The sequence below is a fragment of the Euprymna scolopes genome, chromosome 31, assembly GCF_053919585.1.
Source record: "Euprymna scolopes isolate OS-2025 chromosome 31, ASM5391958v1, whole genome shotgun sequence".
Classification (NCBI taxonomy): domain Eukaryota; kingdom Metazoa; phylum Mollusca; class Cephalopoda; order Sepiida; family Sepiolidae; genus Euprymna; species Euprymna scolopes.
The window spans coordinates 2,531,614-2,557,334 of record NC_136512.1 but is presented as its reverse complement, the minus strand read 5'-3'; the positions used below and the strand labels follow the sequence as shown (position 1 = coordinate 2,557,334).

General features: G+C 32.3%; 1 protein-coding gene across 1 annotated transcript in view; it reads left to right on the top strand.

The window, feature by feature from the left end:
* Positions 1-1,976: 1,976 nt before the first annotated feature.
* The window catches only part of LOC145255592 (glutathione S-transferase kappa 1-like), a 29,408-nt gene continuing 5,663 nt past the window's right edge, over positions 1,977-25,721 (top strand). The window contains exons 1-7 of the mRNA XM_080114070.1: positions 1,977-2,219; positions 4,930-5,011; positions 11,993-12,087; positions 13,615-13,743; positions 19,822-19,857; positions 21,991-22,107; positions 24,742-24,835. Of these exons, the coding sequence (XP_079970196.1) occupies positions 2,142-2,219; positions 4,930-5,011; positions 11,993-12,087; positions 13,615-13,743; positions 19,822-19,857; positions 21,991-22,107; positions 24,742-24,835 (631 nt within the window). The 5' untranslated portion in view covers positions 1,977-2,141. The remainder of the gene's footprint in view (positions 2,220-4,929; positions 5,012-11,992; positions 12,088-13,614; positions 13,744-19,821; positions 19,858-21,990; positions 22,108-24,741; positions 24,836-25,721) is intronic.

The window sequence follows — 25,721 nt, the reverse complement described above, 5'->3', positions numbered from 1 at the left end:
TTTTTGTTGTTTTTGTTTTGTTTTTGTTTTTTTGTTTTTTTTTACTTACGTTCACCCTTAACAAGACATATGTCCACTTGGAGATAAGGGGCTGCTATTTGGGACCATGCCTAGGAAAGACATTTAAACTTCTCCATATCAGTTCATTGAGCACATTCCACTAAAATACTTGTAAAACAGGCACAGAGATGCAACATTGCAGAGATGGGACAGGGGTTGGAGCTTAGTTGACAAGGTGGGATTTATTTAAAAAAGAAAAAAAAAAGCAGACAATACTCAACATCTGAAAAATGTTTATCAATGAAAAGAAAAAAAAAGGTAGCTTTCAAATCGTAGACGGATTCAACCATTTTTTTTTTTTTTTTTTATTACATTTTCACCCCAAACAAGGCACATTGCCACTTTGGTGTAGGGGGCTACTATCAGGGGAAACATCTACTGGGGTACTATGTAGGTAATTAGGGCGGCGAGATGTTGGTTCATGTTGCACTTGAACTTATGCATGTCAGTACAGTTGGGGAAGCAGGGACCTGGAATGGAATTCCAAAGTCTAGCAGTTCTGGGGAAGAAACTACTGGAGTAGAAAGATCTTTTACATCTAGGGATCTCTACTGTGTGGGGGTGGGATTTTGCAGCTTGTCGGGTCTGTCGAGGGTGTTTACGTCGTGGGGGCACAAGTGCTTGCAGTTTATCAGAGCATTCACCATTATAATACTTGTAGAACAGGCAGAGGGATGCAACGTTTCGACGATGGGACAGAGGCTGAAGCTTAGATGCCAGTTTAGGGCCTATCAGATTTGCGACTCTCTTTTGAATCCTGTCAAGGAGCGAGAGACTAGTAGCCGATGCACCAGCCCAAATATGACAGCAATACTCCATACATGGGCGAATAGTGGCCTTGTAGAGGTACAGGATACTTTCGGGTGTTAGAAGTTTTCTAGCACGGTAGAGAGAGCCCACCTTCCTCGCAGCGGCCCTGGCAATGCTCTCGATGTAATTGTTCCAACTCATGTTTCCTGTGAACGTTAGGCCAAGGAGCTTGAGAGACGTACTCTCAGATAAAGAGTCGTTGGCCATTGCTATAGGTGGGAGAGAAGGTTTCTTGTAATTATTGAATGAAACCAGTTTTGTCTTGGCGGCATTGAATGTGACCATCCATTTTTGTCCCCATTCCATTACTGATTGGAGGTCATCCTCTAGTGTTTCTGCCATTACCAGGACTAACCCATGTTTCTCTGTTAATATTCGAAACTGACTTTATAAGGATTGAAATCTTCTGAGTGCCCATTCCTTACAAGCACTTTTTCGGTTATAGTCAGCTAATGTATTTCCTAATTTCCGAAGACGGTGACAAGGCAAATCAGTTCCTTCATTTTTATTGTTCTTCAGTATTTCTATTGTGAAGCGATTTATTGAAATAAAATATAAGAAAAGGATATTATTGAAAAATATACAATAAAAATTAACAAAATTATACAGATGAAAATAACACAATTATTAGTCTTTATTTGCACTTTAATAACAAAATTTAAAAAAAATAAAAGTTTTTATTTTATTTGAAATTTTATAAGGAAGATATGTTTATGAAATCATAAAAATAAAAAAAAATTTAATTTTAAAAATAAGTTGTTTTTTTTTAATTTTAAAATTTATTTTTAAAATTAAAAAACTTAAAAATAAAATCTTTTTTAATTTTAAAAATATTTTTTTTTTAATTTATATAATAAATATATGTTTATGAAAGTATATAAATAAAATTATCGAGATCAAAATAACTAATGAAATTATTGAAATTCAAATAACAAAATTTTAAACATCATAAAAAAACAGCAATACATAATAAAAGTGAAGGAACTGATTTGCTTTGTCACCGCTTCCGGTGGCGCTCCGCAAGAATTTAGGAAGTACGTTAGCTGACTATAACCGTGACGAAATAAAAACAAATTTTCAACGCGTTCCCGTCGTATACAAGAACCTAGAGGAAAATAACCATCGTCTGCTCTGTTCTTGTTCGTAGATAATCGTAATTCTTATATTCTAGATTTACAGAATAAATCTGTGTTCGAAATTATTATTCTGGTTTAAGTTTGAGATAAAAACAACAAAATATTTTTTTAAATCTTTGACCCCTTGACAAAAAGATGGCGAGCACTGCCCCCAAAAAACTTGTTGAACTTTTCTATGATGTTGTATCGCCTTATTCTTGGTTTGCATTTGAGGTAAGCTTTTATAATATATTTTTTGTTTTAATTTTGAGGTTTTAATTAGGAAAACTTAACTGAAATCAACGAATTACAAGGTGAAAAATTATGTAACGTAATTTATGTAAGGATAATCGATAAAATTATAAAATACTGTATCGAATTGATAGCGAGAAAATAATTTTGTGTAAGCATTAAAAATGTTTTGTTTTTTGTTTTTTTAATAAAATTACACGAGGAGTCATTTTTAGTTCAAATTCATTGAGAAATACACACTTGAAATATATCAACACATTGAGATAATTGAAAAAAGCGAAACATGAAACGCCGGTCTGAAAACGGAACGAACACCTTATCGTTTCGGTTTCCGTTTTAGATCGCGGAGTTTCGCTTTTTTACATCAACAAGACACAAGCCCGAAAGGTGCTTCTACACTATCAGAATGAAATTTTATAGTCGATAAATAAAATTAAAAAAACAAAAAAAAACAATGGTCTCTACTGATTTTTTTTTTGTTAATTCTAATGAATTACAATGTTAGCTTCCAAATTATGCAGTTGTAATTACCTATTACTGAATTAGTGAAAATTGCGGCCATCTTGTTTAAATCGAAACGGAAAATTACCTCCCTTTTGAACTCTCCTGTGTCTTACTAAACAAATACGATCGTTTTCTTCAAATTCTATTTTCTATTTTCGGTAAAACTTGCGGAGAATGCTCTATTTCAAGGTTGTTTTAAAAATGGGATGGAAATTTAAATTTCGTTCCGTTTTAATCATTTAAAAAATTTTTTTTTTTTAATGTGTTCTCCATAAACAAAAGTAATTGAAAGAATAACATTCAACAAGCGTACTTTTACTGCTGCCACATCTGGGCGGGGGCTGCTAAAAACAGCCTATCCTGCCTTGACAGAGTACAAAATAGACTCCGTGGCTTGGTGGGGGATGCCCTTTTCTCTACTCTGCAACCTCTTCCACACAGAAGAGACGTAGCGAGCCTGTCATTGTTCTATCGTTATTTCCATGCCAGGTGCTCGTCTGAGCTCCATTCTCTGGTCCCCCCTCGCCAATCTTTTTCAAAAAACACCCGACTAGCTGAAACCACCGTCAATAATTTTCCCCACTCCCTATCTGTGCCTAAATCAAAACGTAGATACCATGAACAAAGCTTCTTTCTTAGAACTGCACGCCTGTGGAACTCTGTTCCGCTTGCCTGTTTCCCTCTCGACTTCAACCTGGATGTCTTCAAGTCCAACACAAACAAATTCCTGATGAACCGCCCCCCCCTAAGTAATGACACCTTACAAATTCTCCAATACTATTACTACACTATCCCATTGATTACTGTACACACATAACCCTTATCCCCGAATGGCCATTGGGCCTTGATAAGTGGTGAACTCCATGTAAAAAAAAAATAAATAAATAAAAAATATGTATATATATATATATATATATAATTTTTTTTAATAAAAATAAAAGGTAAAATTTGCGGAGTATTTAGGAAGGGAAAAGTAGAAAAGTAGGGAGAAAGAGAGAAATAAGGGAAGCATACCGTAGCAGCATCATAGTAGTAGTTCACTACAGACACATTCCTCTTGTCTCTTTTTAGACATGGACTTATGGTGCTTCTATGGAGCAACTAATGCAACTGACAGGTGATAGTTTAAGTAAAGGGATTTTCAAAGGTGTAACTTTCGGCGCGTCTGCATTATAATAACGCAAAAAATATTGAATTTCAAGTGAAACAAATGAAACCTACGTCGGGTGTCAAATAGTAACATATCCAAAAATTATGAAAAAACAAGATAGAAAAATATTTATTTATAAAAAAAATTTGAGAAATGAAGCGGGGTCACTGACACAACTGGCTTTCAATACACGGCACCAGACACAGCTTATTATTATAGTGATGTGCAATATCCATAGAAGAAAAAAGAATGTTATTGAAACGGATCAGATATTTAAAAATAATAGAATATTATGTTAAATATTTATATAATAACTGGAATTTTACAATCAATAACAAAAATAATTTTGTACAAGAATAATGATCAGGTTAGTGAGCTGAATAGTGACGTCAGAAGAATCAAAGCAACAAAGTTTGACTATGCTAATTACTGTATTAGCAAAGCCAATCGCATTCCACCTACATATTGTATCATCCTATGTAAGCATATTGTTTCTTTTTTTCCATTGATTACTTATATTGTTATATTTTGAACTCCCGGGCATCATCTAGTCACCTAAGTGAGGAGATTATTATGATAACGATGTAGGTGTTTTGCATGTGAAATATCCATTAGAGAAAAAGAAATGTTATTGAAACGGATTAGGTATTTTAGAAAAATAAAATATGTTAAATATTTATATCACAACTTTGGAATTTTAGAAATAATAACAAAAATAATTTTGTACAAAAATAATGATCAGGTTAGTGAGCTGAATAGTGACGTCAGAAGAATCAAACAAAGAAGGAGTTTGATTTATACACGTAGTCAGTTTATCTCAACGATGTTCAAAGTGTATTGTTCACTTATCAGCATGCTAACTAGGTTGCTAGATTATTTTATACTGATTACTTATAAGCAACAAAGTTTAGCTATGCTAATTTATGTATTAGCAAAGCCAATCACATTACAGCTACATCGTATTTTCCTATGTAAACGTTTTGTTTTCTTTTTGTCCATTGATTTTTTGTATTTCACGATGTGTTATTCACGTTCTAGGTGCTTTGTCGTTACAAGAATGTATGGATGATCGATTTACATTTGAAGCCTGTATTTCTTGGAGGAATCATGAAAATAACAGGTAAAAAAAATTCTTTGTTTTTTTTTTAATATTTTATATTTTATTTATTTATAGGTGATGTATCATTGGAGCACAGGGGGGAGTTGGTGCTGATGTTGTTGTTGAACATTGTTTCTTCCTCCATTATGAATGAATTATTGTTGGCATTCATTCCTCAAATATCTTTCTAGCTAGAATTCTTTCTAAAAGAAAACATTGAGTACTTATGACAGGGACAACATTAATGTTGCTGATATCCGTAAGTAAAAGTGTTTCTGTGTAACGAATTGGATTTGTGCCTACATAATAGTTTAATTTTATTTTTATCTATCAATTCAAGAAGTTTCATTCATTTTTTTCAATGTTTCAATGTGACCAAACCACCGAAGTCTCCTGTTCTGCACATACCTCAATGATGATGATGATGATGATTGTTGTTGAACATCATTAATTCATTTCGTATGAATCAGATGATTATTGTTGGCATTGGTTTACCAACATCTTTCTAGATAGTTATTTCTAGAAAAACATTGGGTACTTATCAGAGGCACCATGTAAAGGTTGCCAACATTGTAATGGAGCGCATATGAGTGTGTGTGAAAATATCAGCAGTAGCCGAAGGATAAATGGCTAGCAAAGGTATTAGCAGCAGCAGCCGTTTGAGCATGTATGCAAATTAACAAGAATTCGTCAGGCTTATGCTTACTAATATATATATATATATATATATATATATATATATATATATATTAAGTAATGTGATTTATAATTTAAAAATTTTAAAAAAATTTTTAAAATTTAAAAATCAAAATTTAATTAAATTAAAAATCAGTTTCATAAGAAGGAACAACAAAGTCAATTATCTGTACGATCGTTTCGGAAATCCGTGCTTTTTATTTGTGGTATACATGAAGTCACGTAAAACAATTATACATAGTTTTTTTGGTAAGCACGGTCTCCTCATCAGCAAATTTAGGAGGATTTATATTGAATTGAAAAGACACCAAAAATAAACCTAGCATTAAAAGTAAGGCAGATGAATCTGAAAAATTGAAGTAAAAGGTTTGGATTTAAAATTTATAAGAAAATTAATAAGAAAATTGGTATAGGTTAGAGATAGAAATGAGTAGAAAAAAAAAAAATATTTTTTTTTTTTTTTTTTTTTTTTTGAATTTACATAATAAATTTGATTTAAAAATATATAGATATAGTTACCTTTTAATTTTTCTTTTTTTGAAATCAGGAACTGTATTTAAAGTAGTCATTTAGATGTTTGCTATAGCTTTTTATTTTATTGAATGATGAATTTTAAAAGGGCGACGCTCGTGCAGTAAATTGTTTCCGTTAGCGTATTTTGATTTAAAGACGCTACAGTTAATATCTATAGAGAGAGAATATTTAATTTGCAAGTTTTTAAGGGGAGATAATTGTCATGGTTTTATTTATTATTTGATTTACGAGTCTAAGGGCGGTAATTGGTCTAACTTAATTTATTAAAAAAAAAAAAAAAAAAATCGTTTTTTACTAATGAGTAATTTTTAATGATTTAAGGTGGTTTATATTTATTAAATTTAAACCAACGTTTATGATTACATGATAGAAGCTCGTGTCTTGAATTTACTAGTTTGGTTGTGCTTTTTATATCTTCATATTTTAAAATTTTTAGGGTTTCTTTTGTACATAATGTACAAAATTTATCTCCTGGTTTATATGATTTGCAAGTCTCAATTATTTGCCATTTTAAGTTGAAAGAAATATTGCTATTTTTTAGTTGCCAAATATAGTTGGATAGAGTAGTTTGGTTTGATAGAGAGTTATTTTTAAAAGAATGTTTGTGCGTTGAAATTCTATGTTTTATTGGGCCAGATGTGGAACCAATATATATTACCTCTTGATTATTATGATTATTTTCCATTAGGTCTATTGTTGGATTATAATGTGGTGGGTTGGTTAATAATTGATCGGTAGATTGATTTAAGTTGGTGTTATTATTTAATCTGGTAGTTGAGTTATGGCTGTTGATAGGTTCTTGTATATTTGGAGTTTTTGATACTGTGCAGCTATAGATAACATTTTTAATTTTACATGAGCCTTGTAGGGGACATTTATTTTTTCTTCTACAGTTACAGTCCGATGTATTTTGTATAGTTGCATTTTGTAGTTTATTAATTTTATTATTATTAGAGCTAATTATTTTCTGATGAAGGTTAGGCATAGTAGAGTAAGAGACTTTAATTGTGTTCTTATTGAAAATCTTATTATATCTATGGGGGGCTTTAAAGTTCTTATCTAATATTTTAAAAAATTCTCTAGCTATGTTTGTTTCTAGGTTTTTGGAATACGGGGGGTTGAACCATAGGATCTCCTTGTGTCTATTCTTACGTTTGCGGGTTTTAGTTTGTTGCTTATTTATATTATTATCTAATATTTGTAGTTTGGTTTTATCTTTTTTTGTCTCCTGGTTATTTTTCTTAACTCGTATACGGGAAGACATTGCCATATTATATGTTATTACGCTCTTAATAGGTTTATTTTTAATGCAGTTTATGTTTCTATCATTTTCATTTATAAATTTAATTTGTGAGTTATATCCAGAGTTTTTAAGGGCTTCATTATAGTATTTTTCATTTTTGGTAAATATTGATTTAAAATTCATCATTCAATAAAATAAAAAGCTATAGCAAACATCTAAATGACTACTTTAAATACAGTTCCTGATTTCAAAAAAAGAAAAATTAAAAGGTAACTATATCTATATATTTTTAAATCAAATTTATGTAAATTCAAAAAAAAAAAAAAAAAAAAAAATTTTTTTTTTTTCTACTCATTTCTATCTCTAACCTATACCAATTTTCTTATTAATTTTCTTATAAATTTTAAATCCAAACCTTTTACTTCAATTTTTCAGATTCATCTGCCTTACTTTTAATGCTAGGTTTATTTTTGGTGTCTTTTCAATTCAATATAAATCCTCCTAAATTTGCTGATGAGGAGACCGTGCTTACCAAAAAAACTATGTATAATTGTTTTACGTGACTTCATGTATACCACAAATAAAAAGCACGGATTTCCGAAACGATCGTACAGATAATTGACTTTGTTGTTCCTTCTTATGAAACTGATTTTTAATTTAATTAAATTTTGATTTTTAAATTTTAAAAATTTTTTTAAAATTTTTAAATTATAAATCACATTACTTAATATTGAATTAGCTCTAGGACATTTAACTATCGAGCTTATTATATATCTAAATTACAACGAGCATTTCCTGTATTTTAATTAAACTAGTAATTTCACTATTACATTAAAATACACTTAGCTCTTTAGACTATTATTCTAATCTCCTTTAAATTATATATATATATATATATATATATATATAGGGTATCCATAAAGTCTGTGTGCACTTTAAAAAAATTTATAACTTTATTTGTATTTGCAATAGAAATAATCTGTAAAATGGATTTGAAAGAAGTAAATCTATATTTTTTAAGCTTTTATTGAAATTTCATTTAACTTTCCATATGTCCTCCATCATTAGCAATACAAAGGGTAATACGATTTTGCAGTTCACGAAAAACATTTGCCAAATGATTTATAGTAATGCCTGAAATCACATTAGTTATTCTAGCTTTCAAATCTTCCAATGAACTAGGTTTGGTTGCATACACAATTGTTTTCACATGTCCCCATAAAAAAATCTAATGGAGTCAAATCTGGTGAACGTGGAGGCCAATGAAATGGTCCACCCCTTCCGATCCATCTGTTAGGAAATTCCTGATTTAGAAACTGTCTAACACGCCGAGCAAAGTGACAAGGACCTCCATCTTGTTGAAACACTGTATCATCTTTTAAGTTTAATTGTTCAAGTTGCGGAATAAAGTAATTCTGCAACATATCTAAGTAGCTGTTACTGTTAATAATACGATCTTCAAAAAAATATGGCCCTATGATTCGATTTATTCCCAAAGCACACCACACATTAACTTTAAGAGAGTCTCTTTAATGTTCAACAGTTTCATTTGGGTTTTCAGTTCCCCAAATTCGGCAATTATGCCTGTTGACCTTGCCACTAATGTGAAATGTTGCTTCATCAAAAAACAGTAAATTACTCACAAATGCATCATCATTCCAAAGTTTTTCATTGAACTAGTGACAGAAGGTTAGCCGTGCATAATAATCCTCTTCTAACAACTGTTGATGTAATTGAATTTTGTAAGCTTTCATATGAAGTTTTGCCCGCAGAATCTTATGCACAGTAGACTTTGGCAGCCCGAGCTCCAATGATGCCCGTCTTACAGACTTTCTTGGACTTGCAGTAAAGGATTCTTCTATGGAAGCAACACTTTCGTCACTGACACATGGCCTTCCAGACCGTGGTTTATCATGGACAGAGCCTGTCTCTTAAAATTTTTTCCATCCATTTAACAATGGTGTTCCTATGAGGCGCTATTTTATTGTATTCAATTCTAAACTTTCTTTGTACAGCAATAGTAGATTTCAATTCAGCCAACAAAAGGACACAGTTTACTTTTTCCTCAATTGAAGCCATGGGATCAAATTGATTTTTAAAAACAAAAGAAAATATTTTTTACTTATTTTTTATTTATCTAAAAATTGTTACGAATTTTGTGGTGAAAAATTATTCAATAACTATACTTAAAACTCGATACATGAAACTTTATAACATTTTTTACAGATTATTTCTATCGCAAATATAAATAAAGTTATAAATTTTTTAAAGTGCACACGAACATTATGGACACCCTGTATATATATAAAGTGAGAATGTGCGTGTGTGTGTGTGTGTGTGTGAGGACATTTTTCTTAACCTGTATATGCAACAAATTTTTGATCTACAGACTTGAAATTCGGTATATAGGATAATCAGACATGTGGAAAACGTTTTAATCCATTTTAATCCAGAAAAAAGAGCTGCTATGGGGGTCAAAATTGAAAAATTGGTATGTGGGAATGATCGGATTTTTATGTTTGTCAACTGTTTAACGAATGCACATGCGTGAATCGTTCACATGACAGATTCATTATGTTAAAAATAAGTAAGTTTGAAAACACTTTTTAAAGATCATGTCAAGCCGACCTAATGGTTATCATGCTTTACTTATTGTCTTTAGGTTTTGGTTTCGATCTCAGCCTGAGTATGAACTGCTTAGAAAAAGCATAATACTCACATGCACATATCTCAGTTTCTGTATGAATTAAAATATAATATTTATGTATAGTTTTTTATGACCAGGCAACGTCAGGTGGCCTGCTAATATATATATATATTGTTATATTCCTAAATACTTAGGAAATAAAGACAAACGTGAGTTACACCGAGTGGTATGTGTAATGGGGTTTATTTATAATACAGAAACGTAAGGCTGCTCGCCTAAGGTAAATAGAAGTACATAGTAACAAGTATGGGGAAGAAAGTCTGATAATCAACACGTAAGACTATCCGTCTTACTGCGACTGCTTGTCTGCCGCTGTCTGCCGCTGTCTGCCAAACAGTCCAATATATATATACAGTTTGTAACCGGTGTATAGCCAGTTATGTTCCTTCACAACATATATATATATATATATATATATATATATATATATATATATATATATATAAAGATGAATGTGTGTGTGTGTGTGTGTGTGTGTGTGTGTGTGTGTGTCTGGTCACGAATAGGTTCCTATATGGTTGACTATTTTAAAAAACTGATTACGTATAATGATAGAAGATGTATCGAGACACAGGAATGGGTATGTTTGATCTGGCAGAACAGTAGTTCATTAAAATTGTGGGGTCTGCGTTTGCGCCTGGTCCACAAAGTATGGAAATAAAAAGTTTAAAAATTAAAAAAAACGTTTACAAATATTTTTGATATAGATGTACATAAGAATAATTTGATAAGTATGTTTTAACTTAAATAGGGATGGTATAATAAAATTGTGGGGTCTGTGTTTGCGCCTGGGGTCCATAGAATGGAAATAGGCACAAACTTTAATAAAGACTTTTCATATCTATCTGCATAAGTATACTTTGATAATTATGTTTCAGTTTGAAGAAATATGGTATAATAAAATTATGGGGTGTTCGTTCGCGCCTGACCTTCATAGAATGGAAATATGTCACAAAGTTTAACAAGGTTTTTTAATATAGATCCACAGAATATTGTGATAAGTGTTTCAGTGTGAACAAGTATGGTATAATAAATTATGGGGTTTATCTATTTTATTTTTACTTTCATCATATTTTGCTTTGGTTTTGATACCCCTAAATTCGAAGCTATCTCTTTACAACCCTTCCTTTTCATAACCTATCATACTTTCATAAATCAGAGTCCATTTTCTGTAGGCTGTTTCTGAACCCAGTCAACGACGGGTACTTTTGCTTGTATATATATATATATATATATATATATATATATATATATATATATATATATATATATATGACATATTTTGTCTTAACTTTTTAAAATTTGGATTCACTGTTTTATCACTTATAATAAATTGAAGATTTTAATGCAAAAAATTCAGTTTTTTTTTTTAATGTATTTTTTAATATTTATTTTTATACACTCTAATATTTTTTAATATTCAAAAAAAGAATTTGTAAAGCATCTAGTATTTGTTTTTGTATTTATTTGTTCCGTTGTTTATCCATTTTATTGAAACAAAAAATGCTTGTAAATAAACTGCATTTTTTTAAATTGTTTTAGTAAAATTTTTTGTAAATAAAACCATTTTTGTTTTAACAAAAATGTGTAGGCAAGGTTACAAATAGTAATTTAATCGAAAGTCAAAGAAAAAAAATGGTGCTATAAAAAAATGTGTTATTTTGATCATTCCTCGTTTTTTTTTTGGGGGGGGGGCTCAAAGTTATTTGATCTGGTTCTCCTCCTATTAATCAATGCAAAGCCAAACTACAATTGAAATTAAGTTTAACTTTTCATTAAAACTATTTATATACTAACAATTTCAATGAAATATTTTTTAAAGGTAACAAACCACCATGTGAAAACAAAGTCATACACAGTCGCAAGGACGTGTACAGAATGAGCGAGTATTTGAAAGTGGACTTCAAACTTCCTTCCGTAAGTATCATCTTATACATATACAAGGTGGAACGATAAAAGTGTTGCCCTTAAGAAAACAATGCTACTTTAAAACCTTTATTGAAAAAAAATCAATTTAGGTAACTTGATTGTGTAGTACCTATTTACTATGCCTCCCCACGGGACAGAGTTAGACACCAGGGTCGTTTTTTAACGTGGAGAAAAGGTACAAAAATAAAAAATTGTCTCAGTCGTGAAGGACTGATCCTCCACCGAAAGAGAATTGATTGTGTAGTAGAGCTGATATCAAATTGAATATAAAAACAAGCTACTCATCTCCCTTCATAATACCCCTGTAACTTTTTTTTTTTTTTTACACAGTGATCACCACTTATCAAGGCCCGGAAGCCACTCAGGAATAAGTCCTCGATAGTAGCCCTCTACTTCAAAGTGGCACTGTGCCTTGTCTGGGGTGAAAATTGAATAATAAAAAAAAAATCTATTCAATGTAATCACCTTCAGCCTCAATCATCGCCTCAATATGGGTCCAGAACTGGGAGTATACTTTTTCCACAAGCTCCAGTGAGAGCTCTGCAAATACTCAACAGATGGCGATGATCAGGTTGGCTTTGGTGTTGTGGGAGATCATGTTGGTGATGTTCTCCAATTTTGACCAAACAAAATAGTCCAGTGGGTTCAGGTCGGGGGAAGAGGAGGACCAGTGAGAGAAGGGTACAAAGTTGTAGCACTCCTTCTGAAGCCAAGCCTGGGTCTCTTTGGACTTGCGCGCTGGTGCTAAGTACTGCTGCGACACACAGGGTCTGCCAGCGGTCACCTGATTGTACCATGTAACATGATGTGGCCCTCACTTGAAACCAGACCAAAGACCATGACCGTAGCTGGAAACTTTGTTTTCATCGCCCTGGTCATGTTCCTGTTATTCGTGGCAATCCAGCGATGCATTTTGAGGGTGCTGACAATGGTCCTGTTGTCAAAACTTGGATTGATAGAGAGCATGAGTTGTACAGCGCACGTCTCCGATTTCGCTTGTTGAACATTGTGTCACTTTCAGACATGATAGAAGGCTCCTATCGCTCATGGGATTTGTACATAACTGGCCAACTAGTAGATGGTCTGCAACAAAAAAAGAAAACAAGTTTTCATGAAACAGAAATAGAATCATGTCATCTTTTCTAGGGGGACAATTTTATCATTCCACCCTGTACTGGTTTCGTAATAAAGTTTGGGTTCTCATCAACTGGATGTCAAGTGTGTCACTTCTTTGTACTTGTCGTTGTTGAGACTACTTATTAGTGAAGCTTTGATTTAAGCAGCCATTAGCATCCTCTCCTGATTATAATGAAGCGTTCCTCTTTTTAGCCTTTTTTTTCGTTTTATCTTCTACTATTATGTTAAAAGCGTACATTATGTTCGTCAATTGTGTATTGTATTTGGTTGTATTTTCTCCTTATTTAATTTTCCCCCCAATTTCAAACAAGATGTTAAATGTAATGAAAAATACAAGAAAGTCTTTCGTTTTTTATTCTATTTTCGCCCTTTTTCCAGGACCCTTCTACTACGATGTTCAGAAAAGGAAGTCTAAAAGCCATGCGTTTTGTCACCGCTGTTGATATGATAGATTCCAGTTTCACAGAGAATGTGAGCCGGATTTTATGGAGTCGAATCCATCGTAATGTATGTTTTGTTTTTTGGTGTTTTAAAACTAAACTTTCATCCTAGCATCATTTAAGTCGAAACAACATAATAATTAGATTTCAAAATTAGTAAAATATAATTAAAATTATTAAGAAAAATTATGGTTAAAATGCTTAAAATGACTAAACCATAACCAATATGGTTAAAATATGTTTGAAATAATTAAGAATAATTAATATAGTTAAAATATGTTTAAAATAATTAAGAATAATTAATATGGTTAAAATATGATTTAAATAATTTTATTTATTTATTTATTTTTTACACAGTGGTCACCACTTATCAAGGCCCGGAAGCCACTCAGGGATAAGGGTTATTGCAAGTACATTACGTTAGTGTGGAGATTTGATGAAGTGTTTACTTAAGGGGGCGGTTCATTAGGAATTTGTTAACGTTGGACTTGAAGACATCCAAGTTGTAGTCAGGTGGGAAGCAGGCAGACGGAACAGAATAATTAATATAGTTAAAATATTATTTAAATAATTAAGAATAATTAATATGGTTAAAATATGTTTTAAATAATTAAGAATAATTAATAAGGTTAAAATATGATTTAAATAATTAAGAATAATTAATAAGGTTAAAATATGATTTAAATAATTAAGAATAATTAATATGGTTAAAATATGATTTAAATAATTAAGAATAATTAATATGGTTAAAATATGTTTTAAATAATTAAGAATAATTAATATGGTTAAAATATGTTTAAAATAATTAGGAATAATTAATATGGTTGAAATATGTTTTAAATAATTAAGAATAATTAATATGGTTAAAATATGTTTGAAATAATTAAGAATAATTAATATGGTTAAAATATGTTTAACATAATTAAGAATAATTAATATGGTTGAAATATGTTTTAAATAATTAAGAATAATTAATATAATTAAAATATGATTAAAACAATTAAGAATAATTAATATGGTTAAAATATTTTTGAAATAATTAAGAATAATTAATATGATTAAAATATGATTTAAATAATTAAGAATAATTAATATGATTAAAATATGTTTAAAATAATTAAGAATAATTAATATGGTTAAAATATTATTTAAATAATTAAGAATAATTAATATGATTAAAATATGTTTTAAATAATTAAGAATAATTAATATGGTTAAAATATTATTTAAATAATTAAGAATAATTAATTTTTTACTCATGTTCACATCCAACCAAGACATATCGCCACTTGGATACAAGAAGCTACTATTTGGTACCATGCCTAGGAAAAATTAACAAGATGTTGGTTTACATTACATTTAAACTTCTGCATATCAGTACAGTTAAGGAAGCAGGTAGCAAGAAGGGAATTCCAAAGTCTAGCTGTTTGAGGGAAGAAATTAAATGCTTGCTGGCATTTAGGGGACCGCAACAATGAAGGGGTGAGATTTTGTTGCTAAACAGATTTATCGATGATATGTACATCTAGAGGGAACAAGTGCAGGGAGTTCATCAGAGCACATTCCATTAAAATATTTGTAAAACAGGCACAGTGATGCAACATTGTGGTGATGGGACAGGGGTTGAAGCTTAGTTGACAAAGCTGGACCTATTAGACTGAAAACTCTTTTTTGGACTCTATCCAAGAGGGAGAGGCTATTTCGGCCTCATTCACCTTCTTTTTTTTTTTTTTTTTTTTACAAGGTGGTCACCACTTATCAAGGCCCGGAAGCCACTCATGGATAAGGGTTATTGTAAGTATAGTACGTTAGTGTGGATATTTTAAAGTGTCTACTTAAGGGGGCGGTTCATCAGGAATTTGTTTACATTGGACTTGAAGACATCCAAGTTGTAATTAGGAGGGAAGCAAGCAGACGGAACAGAGTTCCACAGGCGTGCAGTTCTAAGAAAGAAGTTTTGTTCATGGAATCTACATTTTGATTTAGGCATAGATAAAGAGTGGGGAAAGTTTTTGACAGTGGATTCAGCTAGACGGGTGTTTTTTGTAAAAGATTGGCGAAGGGGGACCAGAGATTGGAGTCCAGACGAGCACCTGTCATGGAAATAACGCTGCAAGTGTCTTAGATTTATATACATCCGTTCTTCCTTCATGCATGTTATAGAGCATTGTATCATCAGCAAATATACCCATCTCAGACACAATATTATCAGAGAGGTCATTTATGAATATCAGGAATATCAGTGATCCAAGTATCGACCCTGAAGCACTTGTACATAAATGTTATGCTGCTTGGATGTATGTCCATCAATGACAACCTGGATGGTCCGATTGTCTAAGAAGGATCTAATTATATTTAGCATATGCCCAGTTATACTGTATGATTTAATTTTCATTCACAGCCCTTCATGCCAGACTTTGTCAAAGGCCTTGGATATATCAAGGGCTACAGCCCTGGCTTCGCCCGCCTTATCTGAACGCATGGTATTTGCGTTCAGAATCAGAGATGACTGTTAAAATATCTGTAGTAGAACGACATTGCCTGTTTGTCAGAGAGAAGATTTACTTTTGTGAGGTGATGGACTAGTGCTTAATTAATTAAGGTCTAAAAGATTTTCGTGAAAGGAGGGTGGAAACTGATAGGACAATAACTGAGAAGGTCAGTCCTTTCACCAGAATTCTTATACACTTGTACCACAGAGGCCATCTTCGAACTATTAGGGAAGCAAGATTCAGCAAGGTATTTATTGTAGAGATTGGAAAGTATGAGGGCTAGCTCAGTTGAGCATTTCTTAATTAAGATAGCAGGAATGAAATCAGGCCCACATGCCTTGGAGGTGTCTAAGTTTTTTATGAGAAAGGGTGATTTTCACATCATCTAGTGTGGCTTCCGTCTGAATTGGGAAATTTGAGAGGGAGTTGTTTGTTGGCTCTAAGGTGGAGTTAGAGGCAGTTCCACCTTCTCGGTTGCCATGCATGCGACCTTCTGGTTGCTGGATAGTGGGATAATTACTGATTGGCCTTTATTCACTACACTGATATAGATTTTCCAGAAATCACGAGTTCCTATCTTTTGCGATTCTATGCGTTCCCTGGTTATTTCAGCATGCTTTCTTTTGGCTGTTGCCATTTCTCTAACAACGATTTCTAGCATCTACAAATTTTTGCCTATTTGTATTTGACTTATAACCTACAAACCGGCAGAATGCATGCTGTGTTTGTGCAATGGCAGCTGCAAAATCTGTAATGAACCATGGGGATCAGTGGGGCTTGCTACAATACTTTCATGTGAGAACATGTGCTTCAATGCCTGCTTTGCAATATTCAGTTGTCTCATTGGCACACTGTTCAGCAGGAAGAGAGAAGATATTGGTCTATGGGGTATCTCGGATGTGTTCTCTAATAGCTTCCCAGTCAGCTCTTTTGTAGTACCTTGTTGCTTTGAGCAATGGCTCCTCAACTTGGGGTTGGAACTTAAATGTGATGTCTACTACTAGGTGATCTGCGTTTCCAAGTGGGCTGTGGACATTAGTCACACAATCCTCAGGTACTGTGGTAAGGAATAGGTCTGCTGGTGTTCACGATCTGGGAGACAAGTTGGGAACATTACTGTCTGTGTGGGGGAATGGACTATAGAGAAGCTATAAGTTTAGCATCCAGCTGTATCTGTTTGCAACCTGAGAAACCAAGCCAATTTTTATGGTCACCAAACACATGAATTTGAGTTTTACTGTCTAAGGAGACTGCTGCATCTATACTATAAGAAACATGATCGATTAAGGTCCAGTCCTGACTTGAGGGAGAATGATAGAGAAAATATAAGTGACTAACGCAGTGCTGAAAGCCTGGTCATCAAATTCAAGACGTTACTCTCTAGTTAAAGGGAGAGCACTACAAATATAAACTCCAAGCCCGTGTATATATCTATCTGAATTCTTACAGCAGATAGAAAGATATCCTGTCATGTTAAAGTAGTAGAGGGGATTGGCGAATGTAGGTTTGTTTCACTTAATGCTAAGATATCCGGGGAGTTAACTAAGAGGTAAGACTCTACATCAGTGGCGAGGGGCATTTGGGTGCCCGGAAAATTCGTCCGTGGAAAATTCGTCCATTTTTTGCTAGGTAGGAAAACTGGTCCATTATTATTAAGTTAACATTTATTCTGTAGTTGCTTAATTTTCATACCTTGCAAAAATTAGTTCTACGTTATCTAATTTTCCTAAATTCAATTAAATTAAAATTAAAATATGAAAACTGATTTTTAATATTTTTTATTCATTTGAGATTTTATCTGTTTTCCTTTTGTTTTAAGTAGATGGTGGAGGTTGCCCGGGGTGATTTTGTCCGATCCCCCAGCTAGCAATTGTAAAGTTTACAAGGAGTTATAAAAAGTATTCTACAAAAACAAACGTTTTATACTTTCAAAGTCTTAGCCTCATGAATTGGACAGTAATAAAATTAATGAATTCGAACTTTCGCATCTAATGTTATTTCCTCTTTGATGTCGGTGTATATACACCCAAATATCCAACTTTCTTTTCGCACCTATTCGATAAAAATTTATATGAAAGTTCCCCTTTAAGTATGAATTTGTTAGCATTTTTTTCGATTTTCCCCTTTTACCATCTCAAAATGCCCCCCCCGACGCTCAGAAAATAGGGACACATTTTTTCTGATTCCGATACCCCCCAAAATTCCGATTTTTTACAACCTTTTTGGTATAAAATTTCATATTTTTTGTTAGCTTTTGTTTATTTTTATTTATTTATTCTACTTTCTATTTTTACTCTCTCAAAATGCCGCCCCCTGACATATGCCGCTCGCAAAATAGGGACACCTTTTTGCGATTCCAATAACTACAAAAGTTCCCATTTTTTACAACCTTTTCGATATAAAATTTCAGATTTTTTGTTAGCATTTTTTTCGATTTTCCCTTTTTACCATCTCAAAATGCCGCCTCCATGCCGCCCCCTCTGACGCTCAGAAAATAGGGACACATTTTTTCTGATTCCGATACCCCCCAAAATTCCGATTTTTTACAACCTTTTTGGTATAAAATTTCATATTTTTTTGTTAACTTTTGTTTATTTTTATTTATTTTTTCTACTTTCTATTTTTACCCTCTCAAAATGCCGCCCACTCAGGTGTGCTGCTCGGGGCGGCCCCCGCCCTAGCTACGCCAGTGCTCTACATCATCTATATTACTTCTAAACCCACAGAAATTTGTGAATGTGAGGCTCAAACAAGGAGATGAATTGGTTTTGTTTGAGTGGTTGTCTGGTTTGAGCGTGATGTTTGTTTAGGTTGTCATTTCTTTACGTTTTTGTTTAATTTCAGGTGGGGGGGGGGAAATGTTAAACAAAATGGGCCAGTTTTGATGGCAAGTATATGCACACAATAGCTCCGTTAACCAATTCCTGCCTAGAAAGTTATGTTTAAATTAGTAGGGAGACACGATGTTGCTTGGGATTGAGATTTTATATTCAAAGACTTTCATCATACTCCTGTTTGAGTGGAAGGACACCTAATAATTAGATTTGAAATATGGTTAAAATATGGTTAAATGACTAAAAATAATATTTTATGTTTAAAATATGATTAAAATGGCTAACAAAATATGTTTAAAATGACTAAGAATCTATATATCTATAAAAGTGTGTGTGTATGTGTGTGTGCGTGTGTGCGCTCACACACACATTTCCCTACCAAATAACTCTGTCAATTTTCGGTCTAGAGACTTGAGATTTGAGAAAATCTTTTTAATCGGTTTTCAGCCAGAAATTTGGCTGTTAAGGAGTCAAAGTTCAACGATTTGACCTTCGAAAACTCTACCAAACTCCTCCATCAATGTTGGGTCTAAACACTTGAAATTTTAAATGTAGGTTACTTGGACATGGATCAAACTTTATAATTTGATTTGAGCCCCAAAAAATAAATGTTAAGGGGTCAAAATTTTTTAAAATTTGACCTCTGCAGTCTCTACCAAATTACTCAGCCAATTTCTAAACGTGATCCATGGTATCACATCAAGAGTTATTGCTTTTTATTCCGTTTTCTTTATTTGCTCAACATAATTTCTTTTCATGATTAGAATATGATGAAATAGATTTTTTTTTAAAACTAATTTTTTAAACATTTTCTTAAAGGACGAAGATATAACAGAAGTTGCAAGTTTTCAATTGGTAAGTTTTATAATTCCAATCGATTTTGTTCAATAATTTAATAGCCAAGCCACACTGAAATAATTAAATTTATCTTTCAAAATCCTATTTTAAAAAAATAATTGAAAAATATTAAGATTTGGTTCAATTAATTTAATAGTGAAGCCACACTGAAATAATTAAATTTATCTTTCAAAATCCTATTAAAATTTTTTTTTTTTAATTATAACAATTTGGTTCAATTAATAATTTAACAGAAAAATTTCTCTGAACTCTGAATGTTTACCAACTTTTAATTTTTGATCAGCGTAAAAGGAATTATTTGTGTAAAACATCCTTGAGTTTTTAGCTAGGAATAAAGTGTAATATCTGTTCTAATACTACTTCATCTTTTCTCTCCTTGGCCAGTGAAGGAGAAATCTTGGAGCAAGTTCAGCAGTTAACCTATTTTAAAAAAAACAAAAATAAAGAAAACTCTTTATAATGTATCTACCCATCACGAAACGAAAATGTCATATTTCAAAAATCATGTAAAAACTGATCAAGTAGTTTTATTTTTAAATATATATAGAAAATTAGATTTTATGAAGAAGTGAGAATGGTGTGTCTAAGTCGGCCATATTTAAAATTCATCACCTAACAATAAATTTTGTTCAATAATTAAATGGCCAAAACATGCTGAAGAGATTTCATTCCTTTCAAAATTCTATTTTAAAATTATTTTTTAAAATATTACGATTTCGTTCGATTAAATTAATGGACATATATATATATACTTATTTATTTGTTGAACTTACAAGGTTAAACTTCTCAGGATTAAAATAAACGGTCTTTGAAGGTGATGAATTGGGTACGGAAATTGTCCCCTTTTTTTGGGTATAATGATTCAAACACATAGTTTATAGGTTTCGTCTGAACTCCAATCTTTAATCCTCCTTGCTGAATTTTCACAAAAAAAAAAAAACACTCAACAAGCTATAACCACTATCAACAATTCCCCCCCCCCCTCTCTATCTGTACCTAAATCTAAATGAAGATTCCGTGAACAAAGCTTATTTCCTAGAATTGCCTACCTGTAGAACACTGTTCCGCTGTCCTGCTTCTTGGCCGATTAAAATATGGTAACCTTCAAGTCCAATGTAAACAAGTTCTTATTGAACCGTCTCTTTAAATAACCAAATTCTACCCAATTTACACCCCTAACGATTACTAAACTACCACCTTACATTCATTAATCCTTATTCTCGAGTAGCTTTTGGACCTTGATAAGTAGTGACTCACAATAAAAAAAAAAAGTCCTTTTCTCGTAGCTATTCAAAAGGAGAGGCTGACTAATAAGATGCCCCTCATCTTGTGTCAGGAAATTCCTACCTGTTATATTAAATTAGATGTTTTATCTTAAAATAGGGGAACATTATTATTTTATATTAAACTAGCCTGGGTGCCTGGCATTGCCCGGGTATTTGTAGGTGTGTGTTGAAAAAAAAAAAGAAAGTTGTAGTAGGCAGGCAGGCAGGTTCGAACCCATGACGCGAAGGCAGAAAAGAAAGTGGAGGTGTGTGTGTGAAAGGGTGTTGGTTGAGCAAAAAAAAAAGTAAATAAATAAATAAGTGGTAGTAGGCATGCAGGCTCAAACCCGTACTTTGAAGGATGAAAAGAAAGTGAAAAAAAAAACATGACGCGTTAGCTGTTGCACTCATTACCAAACCGGAAGTAACATAGGTTTAAATTAAGGCTAGACAATCAAAAATAGGCAATGGATTTCAAAAATATCAGCAAAAAATGCGACCTGTCCTTAAATGATGTTAAAGTGCCCAGTTGAGGGTGAAGGAATTAATGTTTTTTGGCCAATTTTTCGATATTTGTCGTCCGAAGGGTCGATCTTCAAAATGATATTGATCTTGTGAAAATCTGTCGCCTCTGTCAAAATTTTTGCAAGACATGCAAACATACATACATACATACATACATACATTTAAATAGACACGTGAGATTTCTATTATAGATTAGATGTTTTAGTTTAAAATAGGGAAACATGTGCCGCAAGTTTTCCCTTAAAATATTTACGTTTGTCGGATAAAATATGTGAATATAGCATTGCCATTTTTTAGTTGATAATGTCCAATCCTCGACATAAATTTTTTTTATTTCTAGGTTGGCAAGCAAGCGGGAATAGAACCCGAGATGTTAAACAAAGCCATTTCCACAATTACGGATGCTACTATTAAGAAAAGACTTACCGACTACACTGAAGAGGCCCTGGAAAAAGGGGTAACTATCTTTTTTTACTGGATGCAAGTTGTGGTTCAATGCCAGATGTTGGGAAAAATATTAAAATTTGATATAACCAAATCTATTTCTCCAATCTATGCCTCCCCCCCACCTTGCTAAACTTTTACGAAAAACACTCGTCTAGCTGAAACCACTATCAATAATTTCCCCCATTCTTTATTTGTGCTTAAACCTAAACGTAGATTCCATGAACAATGCTTCTTTATTAGAACTGCATGCTTGTGGAACACTGTTCCGTATCCTTGCTTTCCAGCTGACTACAATTTGGTTGTCTTCAAGTCCAACGTAAACAAATTCTTTTTGAACCGTCCCCATAAGTAATCCAATTTACCAAATTTCCACTACTAATAATTACTACGATGTTATCCCAGTGGCCTCCGGGCCTCGATAAGTGGTGAGTCCTATGCAAAAAAAAAAAAAATGCAGATTTCATATAATATATATGGTAATGATTTTAAAAGTTAAAAAAAAAAATAACATGAACCAATGGCTGCTATGTTACGCACGCATATTCATAATACCGTCATCTAACCTTCACCTAGCAAATTTCATTTTTTTAATTTTCACACTTTTTTACTTATTTTCCCCGGCTAAAACCCAAATATAAAGTTTCACATGGGTTCGAATACCCTATATATGCAGTTTCATGTCTGTAGACCAAAAAATGACAGAGGAGTTTGGTAGACAAAATTTTTTAAACAAATATATATATATGCATACATAAATATATATATAGAAAGAGGTTTGTATTTACTATATAAGACGTTTGGTAGAGTTTTCAAAGATCAAATAGTTGAACTTTAACACTTTGACAGCCAAATTTCTGGCCAAAAACCGATTAAAAAGATTTTTCCAAATCTCAATACCCCCTAAGTCCAGTCTCGAGTCTGTAGACTGAAAATTGACAGAGTAGTTTGATAGGGAAATACACACACACACACACAATTTCACTTTTATAGATATATAGATTATATATTACAAGCAATAATTTGTTCAGTGGACTAATTCGGGAAAAGATTACTTGTACAATTTAGTCAAGACATTAAAAAATGAAAATATCGAAAAAAGTTTAAATTGTATGTATCCGTTATGGAATTAAGTTCTCCGGAAAAAAATTCCACTTAATTTCATCAAGTAGTTTTTTTTTTTACAGCGGAAAAACATGTTTTTATGAGAGCGCGTTGAAGGCAGCCATCTTGGATTTATAAAAAAATTTTGTTTGAATTTTAGAAATAACAAAGGGAGATAACTCCAGTTAAAGCGCTGACACCCCTTCCCATCTTTAATACTAGCTAAATCGAACATTTTGCTCGGTATCATGACAAATTGTTTTTTCGCTGTAAAAAAAAAAACTACTTAATGAAATTAAGTGAAATTTTTTTCCAGAAAACTTCGTTCCATAACGGATACATACAATTTAAACTTTTTTCGATATTTTCATTTTTTAATGTCTTGACTAAACTGTACAAGTACCGGAAAAAGAAATTAAAAAATAATAATGTCCTTCTTTGTTGTTTACACTATCACATCGGCTGACGTCACATCGGTTTGATGATCTTAAAAATAGTTTTTCTTCTCTTATAGATAAAAAAGAAGTATTTTCCCAGGGAAATATTTTACGTTACACCGGTCAAGGTTATACTGGTGTAACGTAAAATATTCTCCTGTAAAAATTATTTTTTATCTATAAGAGAAGGAAGACTATTTTAAAGACCAAATTTTTTTTGATTTTCGATACCTATCAGATGAATTTCTGAACCAAACATATTTAAGAACACTGTCTGAAATATAAATTACTTTTGTGTGAAATTTGAAAAAGATAGGCTCAGCCGTTTCGGAACTTATGAGGAAGGAACCCACACACACAAAGTGATTTTTATATAAGAGTAGATAAATATCATTGTCCAAGATGGTCTTAGTTAGATCAAGGATCATGACACAAGTAGAACCTTTATTTAAAAATTCAAATATTTCATATTTGCACTAAAATTGACCAATAGCCATTAGACATCAATTAAGCAAGATTCCCTGAATTTCAATTTTTTCTTAAAATCCCTGAAGGTTATATCCTAAATTTTAGACATTTTCTAAAATCAAAATCAAAAAATAGATTTTCATCAATATTGGAAAAAGGATTCCAGACATAAGGTTTAGTAGAATTATATCTTGATGTTAATCTTCATAAAGGGATATAAACTTGGTGCAAAACTGTTCTGTTTGGCTGAATTGATTTTGCTTGTCCTGGGACAGGTATTCTTATTCAACCTAAAAAACTGTTCTGTTTGGCTGAATTGATTTTGCTTGTCCTGGGACAGGTATTTTTATTCAACCTAAAAAACTGTTCTGTTTGGCTGAATTGATTTTGCTTGTCCTGGGACAGGTATTTTTATTCAACCTAAAAAACTGTTCTGTTTGGCTGAGTTGATTTTGCTTGTCCTGGAGCAGGTATTCTTATTCAACCTAAAAATTGCTGTGTTTAAGATGCAAGAAGGATGGAGGTTGCATCAGCCAAAATGTTGTGAAAACAACATCTAGGGTGAGAATGGTAAACCAAATAATCTAATATAAATTTCAGTTGCGTTAACGAAAATCTTTATCTTTTCTTTTTTTCAGGCTTTTGGTGCGCCAACGATTGTGGCTCACGTGAATGGAAAACAGGAAATGGTTTTTGGTTGTGATCGATTTCCAATTCTGGCAAATATTTTAGGTATGGAGTACTTTTATGAAATTATGTCAGAAACATATGTTAGGGTATTGTTGCTATTTCTCGGCTGGTGCCTCTTAGACAGAGTCCAAAATAGAGTCACCAAAGTAATAGATCCCACACCATTAGCCAAGCTCCAACATCTGTCACATCACTGCAATGTTGCATCCCTGTGATTGTTTTACAAGTACTTTAACAGAATGTGCTTGTTGCTCAACTTCCCATATAGTCCCCTGTAGTCTTGATTCTGGCAAATATTTTAGATATGTAGTAATTTTATGAAATGTCAGGAACAGTACTAAAAAAAAAACAGATTTTATTTGCATTCAATGCACTATGAAAGTATTGTTCAACTATGAAACAAAGGAGATTATCCTTTCTCATATACGGTGAAAATAAATTTGGGTACTACTGTTTTCCCATCAGTGATGGACAACGCAAACTGCCGGATTATACCGAGCAAACGGAAGTAAATACAATAACAAAAAAAAAAATGAAAAATAAACAACCTATCATAAGAATTTAATAAAATTTACTGTTTTATTTATTTTTTTTATTGTCAGCTGTTTTTTTGTATGAAAATTTTTTTCTATAAAAATTTATGGTACTTATACAGTTTAATGATGACATTAAAAAATGGAAATATTGAAAAAAATTTTTTTGTACGTACCTGTTATAGACTGAAGTTCTTCGAAAAAAAATTTCACTTCATTTGATCAAGTAGTTTTTTTTTTACAGCGAAAAACAATTATTTATCACGGCTACGTCAAGGTGGCCATTTTGGAAATGTTATTGCAGCGCCCAGGAATTCCCCAAGGGCAGGTAGCTTTCCCCAAGGGCCGGTAACTGCCCTACGTAGCAGAATACCTCCATTTTAGGCCAATCTAGC